Source organism: Symphodus melops (genome assembly GCF_947650265.1).
Source record: "Symphodus melops genome assembly, chromosome: 16".
Lineage (NCBI taxonomy): Eukaryota > Metazoa > Chordata > Actinopteri > Labriformes > Labridae > Symphodus > Symphodus melops.
This window is the reverse complement of record NC_136706.1, coordinates 19,675,868-19,683,860: the sequence shown is the minus strand read 5'-3', so window position 1 is coordinate 19,683,860 and position 7,993 is coordinate 19,675,868. Positions and strand designations below refer to the sequence as shown.

The 7,993-nt window shown below is 39.5% G+C and overlaps 1 protein-coding gene across 1 annotated transcript; it reads right to left on the bottom strand.

Annotated features, from left to right (window-relative positions):
* Window positions 1-2,502: 2,502 nt before the first annotated feature.
* Window positions 2,503-6,090, bottom strand: ssna1 (Sjogren syndrome nuclear autoantigen 1). The gene is made up of 3 exons (XM_079364734.1): window positions 5,754-6,090; window positions 4,512-4,711; window positions 2,503-2,744 (listed from the first exon to the last, which is right to left on the bottom strand). Exons 1-3 carry the CDS (start codon window positions 5,803-5,805, stop codon window positions 2,652-2,654), a joined length of 345 nt encoding a protein of 114 aa, XP_079220860.1. The 5' UTR covers window positions 5,806-6,090; the 3' UTR covers window positions 2,503-2,651.
* Window positions 6,091-7,993: the final 1,903 nt, after the last annotated feature.

The window sequence follows — 7,993 nt, the reverse complement described above, 5'->3', positions numbered from 1 at the left end:
CTTTTTTTCTGGCTTCTCGTGTATTTATTCCTGCTTACAGTTGAAGTTTGCATGTCTGAGACCTGCTCTTGTACATAAGACATTTTTTGTAAAAACAGATGTGCTGGTGTGGAAAGGAACCAGACTGGTGCAAACAACCCCGACAGACTTTTTTTTTTAAGTTGTTTCTTTTCCAGTCGGACCTCTTGTACTCTCACATTCCACAGAGAACGTAGACCGTCCATTCAAAGTATGAAGGCAACACAATCTATGACCACTCATGATTTAAGATGTTTTGTGAGAACGAAAGCAAAAATAGTGTGTGAAAGAAAATGTAATTTTTTTTATTATTATTAAGATTATTTTATATACAAGAATGCATCAAGTTTCTAGATGATTTTTTTAACACTCATAATGCCAACGGATTAAAGTGTTGCTGTGACGGCCTCACGCTCATATTTACACGCCCAGGATCGACCCCTTCGACCAGTATTGTTGTACAGTTTCCACCATTTTTCACACAGTGTATTTTATTTTATTCATTTCTCCATCAGATGAAACATACTGTGTTGCTGTTGAGACAGTTTTGTCTTTGTCGGATTATGACTTGTTTAGTTCTGTCTGGAGTCTTTGACGTTGAACGTGTTTGCACTGTCATGCTTTTAGCCGTGTTTTGCACCTCATGACAAGGAACAGAGGAGGCGACTGTAGAAATGTGACCTTAAAAGACCGAAAAGGAAGAAGTCAAGTTGAGGAGTTTTGTTTCGAGACGGTAACCACTAATGACCCCTGCTTGTTTTTTGTATAAAACCACTGATTGTATATCAGAAACAGGAGATGACGAAGACTTTGGAGAATTGCCAGAAAAAAAAACATTTTTTTTAATAATAAATGAATGAGTGACATTCTCGAAAAGAACTCTTCAGATGTACATGATGAATGCACTGCCAATGAATGCCATGTCCAATTTTTTTACTCTGTTTTCTGCAGCCTTGCATCAAAAGTCTTAAGATTGTCGGCCTTTGACCACAAACTGTCGCTTCATTGTAGTTCTCCACACAGCTTGGTCTTTTTACTAAGGTAACCCAAATCTTTTCTGGTGTTTTTTTTGGCCAGTTGACTTGATGTACAATATGTTTAAAAGGACCATACCAGTGATTTTCTATGTGTAAGCTCTAAAAGTCCAAACTGAATTACTGCCAACCATTCTGCAAACCGTGCTACTGTGGCGTACGAGTTCAAATGTGCTTTTTTTCACCATCCCTGATCTCTATACAGCTCCATGTAATTTATTATGGCATGAAAATCAAGTTCTTCTTTTTTTTTTATTTGATTACCTTCATTGAATAGACGCCTGAAGAAAAAAGGAAATGTTGGGAGGTCGGGTTCGAACCCACAGCCACTGCAATTAGAGACTATAACCTCTGCACATGGGATGTGCGACATAACCAGGCGCTGCCTTCAAATTATATCTTAACCACAAGCAACAAAACAAGGAATTTAGTGGCTACAAACTGGGTTTTATTTGCAAAGTGTTAAACTGAAGATACTGCTCTGCAAGTCTTTGCACTCTGAACTTGGTGTCACATAAAAAGAGGTTAGCTGTCTTTGTAAGTGATACAGATTTTAGTCAACTCACCCATTTCCAATACAGTGAGAAATGTTTTTATTTTTATTATGCAACTGATAAGATCATGTAAAAGAATGTATCACAATTCTACCTTTTTATGACACCTCTAACTTTTATCTGACGTGTTTAAAATGTACACAGATACAGACGTCAGAGCCCTACATATCAGCCTGATGCTGTCATCATCAATAGATCAGGTAAGCTCCACTGAAGTGGTGCACTGTGGTCCACTTTTCAAATTGATCTTAACGCAACATTCAAACATGTTCAGACCTTGAAACAAATGGCTGCTTCCACATGACTTTCAGCTAAGGCTCTCAAACACACTGGTATGGTTCTTGGAAGTTTAACTTGGACCTGCTGTGGATCCATGTGTGCTGAGTGATGCCTTCAATGACCGAAACACCAAAGAGCTCTTCTCTTTGTGGGGATCTGTAAACTGAATGACAACATTTGTAACTCTTCTTTGGCATAGAAACAAACCGTTTGACTTCTGAAGTGTACACATGGCATCTTAACGCAGTGTGCTGTCCCATTCTGTCGATTCCTGTTCGTATCGGTCACGCTGTAGCAACTCTGTGCTCAAAAGCTCCATCCTCTTCCCCCTTTAATTTCCCCTCGTCTGTAAATGTATCTCAGCAGATGTGCTTACTGTAAAGTTATTGTCAAAGATTCGGGTAAAAAAAAAAAAAGAAAAAAAAGTGATGTCATACTTGTACAAATGAAAGCTCAATAAATAGAAGACTTGAACAAATGTAAATACTGTGTGTGTGTCCTTTCAATCGTAGGAGACATTTCTTTGGATGTGAGCCACTGAAGTAAGAGTTTAATAGTATGAAGCAGCTAACTTTAACCCCTGCTGTCTGTTTCCTCAAAAAGAAAGAGTCATTAGGTTGATAAGAAACATTTATTATAATAAGAAACTTACAATAAATCACTCCAATATATTACAAATATTCCAGCGAGGAGAACAGACTTTGTTCATAGCGGATAAAGAGGCTTGTCGTGGTCACGATGAGAGTTCAGAGACCTTTCATCGCCATCATTGCTTCTTCCCCCGGGGCTCCGTGGCTTTACTCAGGTTTCCTGCCTCCCGCTTCAGGACGCTCAGAAGAGACTGAGAACTCTCCAGGATCTAATCGATGGACACAAAAAAAAGGAGAAAAAAAAAGACAGTCATTTAGTGGAATGAAGAGCTGTGTGGCGTGTGGTGACGTCTGTACGATAGAGGTCATGCATAGGAGCTCAGGCACTGCTGACTGCGATGTTGTTCTTTAATAAGAGCGGCTCTGGAGAGTTTGTTTGCAGTGATTAGTCGGAGGGCTCGGGGAGTTCAGCATCAGTGAGTGGGGCTGCAGCTGTGGCAGATAAAACTGCTGCACAAGGACAACATGGAGAGGAGCCTCTCCTCGTACACAGTACAAACAACCACAGAGGAACAGAGGCAGTCTCTTATCCTGTTCACTAAAACACAGTGAAATGTGACAAACGCTGGGCGAGCATTGCAGAGTAAAGTTCGAGTTCTGACTCATTCTTATGGACGGGCATCAGGCTCTGCTGGTACTGTGTCAGCTGAGCCACTCAGTTCACCCTCCATGATCTTTGTACAAGCCGTTCCACAATTCACCAGTCGTCACAGGTCGGCTTCCCCACCTGCATCATCTACACGTTCACACTACACTACAGAGAGTGGACTGTGTGGAAGAGCCTACATGTGAGCTGCACAGCTGGTACTAACCGCTGTACACGGCTTGTTTAGTGCGACACCTTTCTCATGCTACTTTGTTTGAAAAAAATAAAGGGATTTAAATAGAACATATCAATCCCTGAGATCAACAAACCTGATCAAATCACTTCACTATGATCTGGATTAGGGATTAATCAGCAAATTGTCTTCCTGATAGTGTCAGGAAATAGTAAAAAAAAAAAAAAAAAAAGAAAGACCCGTCCCAGTTTCTCAGAGGCCAAGACAATGTCAGAATATGAAATATGAAAACATGACATGATGTGACGCTCCTAAGATGTGATGGCGCAGTAATTTTATTTTTTTAACTCTACTTCTGTCAGCAGCACAAAAAGGTGTGTTAAGTATGAGTCTGTTTTTAATTGCACAGGTTTAATTCGTAATGCGTTTACTCTTAGTCATATAGGGGAGCTTCTAAATCTTGGGTTTATTACTACTGCTAATACTGTTCTCTATCTATCTATCTATCTATCTATCTATCTATCTATCTATCTATCTATCATTAAATAGTGAAATTCATCAGGACTTAATAGTTCACACTAAAAACAAGTTTTTCATTTTAAAGATGAAACACATTTTTTTCTTTGCTCAATGCCTCAACATTCACTGCAGGTTTATGTCGTGTTTTAAACAAGAGCTGCAATGTTACTTAAAGCTGCTGAATGAAACAACAAACGCTTTAACAACTGAATTATTTCAGGAAGAAATGTCAAAATTGTCTGATCCATCTTCTTCAGCGTGAACCTTTTCTTCAGCTTGATCTCTCTTGGTCTTTGACAAACACAAACATAAGAATACAACTAGCCATACACAACAGTTATTATTTTATTTTACCCTCTTCTGACATTTAGAAAGTAATCTACAGAATGATTACATATTGAAAAGGACAGGTTTCCTGCAGCCCCTTCTAGGATTATTTAAACTCCTTTCATATCTTTACAATTGGTATGTTCAGAAAGACTTTTAAAACCTTCTTCTGGATCGTCTGGGATGAAACTGATTTCATCAAATTCTTTGGAGCCATTTTTAATTCACAAAAATAAACCTGTAACTCATCCTTCTGTCAAAATAATAAACACAGCATCCTGATGCATGAAGCGGACTGACTGTCCCATCAGATCTAAACTGTTGATGAAGGATGGTTTGAAAAGTCCCCACCTTGGTGTATGCAGCCTCTGTCTCTGCTATGGTGCGGTCAAAAGTAGAGCGTGCGGCGAGTCTCTGAGCCAGGCTCTCCTCCACTCTGCACAGCTTCTCTGAGAGCACTCGGATGTCGTGCTGCAGACGCTCCTTCTCCTCTTCCTCCTGCTTGATCTGATGGTTCAACTCGTCGCGCTTGGAGGACAAGTCCTCAATACCTGAAGGAGACATGAAAGAAAATATAAAAACACATACATGGTCCTTTATATGGATCATGAATTTGCCTGTGACAGAAAGAATGAAAAGGTCAATTACTCAAATTGAGAAACTTGTTTTAGCTTGAGGATCTCTTTTTTTTGCTGTCCTTCTCTGTTTTTATAAACTAAACTAATGGATGTTTTTTTGGGAATTTTGGTTTTCGCCCCTCAATAACATTTAAAAAAAAAAAATATATATATATATATACAGGTATAAAGCAAGAAAAATAATCTAACCGTTTTAAAATCTGTGTGACAGGTACCAGAAACATGTTGGGGAGAGATGACATCTCACCCAGACGCCATCAGAGTTTAGTACCTAACAATGTGCAGTGCAGCATCAAATACACAAAGCAGCAAAGAAAACTGACCAGCTCGAGGACATTCTGCTTTTAAGTTTCATCAGCGAAAAAAAAAAAAACGTGAACATGTTAGCCTCTAGAGGGTCTTCATTCGTTTCGTTAATAGTTGTTTTAACAAAAAAAAGAAACCGACATATTACCAAGTGCAGAGAATATATTTAGTCTGTAAAAAAGCTTATTTTCCTGAAGTAAAAAGTGCAAACTTGTGAATCAATATCAAAAAGAGATTAATAAATAGAGATCGACTGCACTGCTGGCTGATTAAGTAAATAAGCATCCAGACTTTAATGTTTAAATGGAGAGTGGTTTAATATTTTATAAACATCTGAAAAAGTTTATTTCATCATCGTGAAACTAGAATTCACATTTCATTCTCCTCTAGTAATCTTCTTTCATGTGCAGTAATATTAAACTGAGCAGATAGAAACTTAAGAAAGCTGCTGCAGACAGGACAGACAGAGAAGTGTGTGCAGGGAGCTGAAGGCTGACTGACAGCTGATCTCTGAGCAGCTTCATCAGACAGACAGGAAACACTGTTCAGACAACCTGCATGTTGGTCAAATGTAAACATATTCTCGGTTTACCGACAGTAACAATAAACTATGTTCACAGGTAAATAACATTAAAAACCAGAAACTTACACTTAACAAGTTCATTGTTGTAGGTCTGAAGAGCAGCAGCTTGTTGGGTCATTTTAGCTAACGCCACCGTCCACCTCACCAGAGTTACAGGTTTGAAACAAATCTACTTCCGGCCGGTAAAAAGCTCCCGGTGGTCCACGAGCTGCTTGTTGGTCTCGAGAAGCGACGCGCACTTTTGACCCGGACATGAAAACAAACACCGTAAAAGTGTTTTTTTAATCGGATGGTTCATACATGGTGGGTTTCCCGGACAACTGAGCAAGAGGTACTAACCGCTTTCTACCGGCGCTGCGGACCTATCCGCTAACAGGATTCTTCTCCTTCGTCTGCAGAATGGAGATCCTTCATGTATGTTTAGCAGCGCTGACGCCCCCTAGTGGCCGTGGTAGTAGATAAAATTGGTATACTTAAAAATGTATTGCTGGCAGTGGTGATTATAGATCAGGGGTCTTCAACAAGGGGCTCGCGAGTTACCGGTAGCTCGCGCACCCTCAATAAGTAGCACGCCAAGTAAATCCAAAATATAAGAGAAGAAAAGAAAGAAAACGAAAGAAATCCACCCAATGCATAAACGAAACCTCACTCTTAGCAAACGGTATCTACTTACTCTAGATCTATCTAACCAGATTGCAATGCACTGGTCGACAACATGCAGTGTTCAAATTATCATTAAAGGTAAACATATAATAGTATTCATATACACTGCAATAAGGTGGGTAGAAGTAGCTTGCGACTTGTTTCACTTCCTAAAAAAGGTCGGAGACCCCCTGTTCTAGAGTCTGTTGGACCCCAAGGCAAAAATTCATTGGTGGCTCCTCCAAACCACCATTATGTCTTCCAGTGTTACAGCTTTATTTTTAATCCCATTCAGATAACTCCTCTTCATTTTCCTTCACTGGTTTAATTGAAATGAAGGAATTATACATGAGGTGCCAAGCAGGGCAAAGAGACTGAGTGCTGTCAAATGGGGCCCGATTAGCGAGGTTTCCCACTGTCAATCCAAGATTTGCACATTTGGAGTTACTGCTGCAGTTTTAAGTTTTGTAAGCCTAGTGGGGCCCTTACTGTCCTTGGGCCCCAACCAGTTGCCTGCTTTGTCTGTTTACAAGCAGCTCCTCTGACTGTTGATGCAAACCAAGTAATAGGACAAAGACTATTGATAATAATACCTTTATTTGAAAACAGGGACAGTGCACATTAATAACATTTCTGTAAATGCGCCAGAATTAGCCAAAGGGCTATTTTTCATCTGTTGTCCCCAGACAGATGTTAAAGTCATCATAAAAACAGGAAAAACAGACAGAACAGAATATTAAAAATAAGATAAAAATGACAAAGTAACTGGCCAAGGCAATCTGCCAAACATGCACAGCAATTAACAACATAACAAAATAACACATCATCAATCAGAAACATCATTTAACACATCCCCAAGACATGCAGCACAGAAACCCATGGCGCAAGACACATCACACCACAGCATGTAACGCAGAAGCACAGACACAAATGCATGCATACATAATAAAAGCAAGACCACAATAAGACATGCATGCCGACACATGACCGAGGACAGGAAGGTGCAATCTAGTGCTGACAGAGCTGAGCACCAATTAACCAACTTCAAATGAGCTCTGAATAAATTGTAGGTACTCAGGTCTCTAATAGTTGCTGGGATGGAATCCCATTGTAGTGCAGCTCTAACAGAGAATGCAGACTGACTAAAATTACTTTTCTTAAGTGGAATAACAGTCTCCTCTTGCTGCACCTCTTGTGACCCCAGTTGTTCTTATGTTGACGAACTGTCTGAGCGGAGGAGAGGTGGAACCATGTATAATCTTGGACATAAGACAAGCATTTACATATTTAATCAAATTGTTCCAACTAAGCAGGTGATATTTTCTTAATATTGGGCAATGATGAAAATGTACTGGTTTCTTGTCAAGGATTTTAACTGTTCGTTTATACAAAGATTCTATTGGTTTTAGCGAAGTGTTACTAGCCTGTGACCAGATAGTTAAACAGTAAGTGATGTGAGAAAAAACCATGGAATGCATATACATCTGTTGACAAGTAATCTCGAATGAACCTGAAGTTTGAGAGATTGAATTTAATCCGGTTACAGACCTTTTTCACCTGAGCCTTGAAAGAAAGTTTGGAATCAACCAAAACACCAAGGTACTTGTATTCAGATACAACCTGTAGCCTCTCCCCTGATGGTAAAGAACATACATACTGTTTTA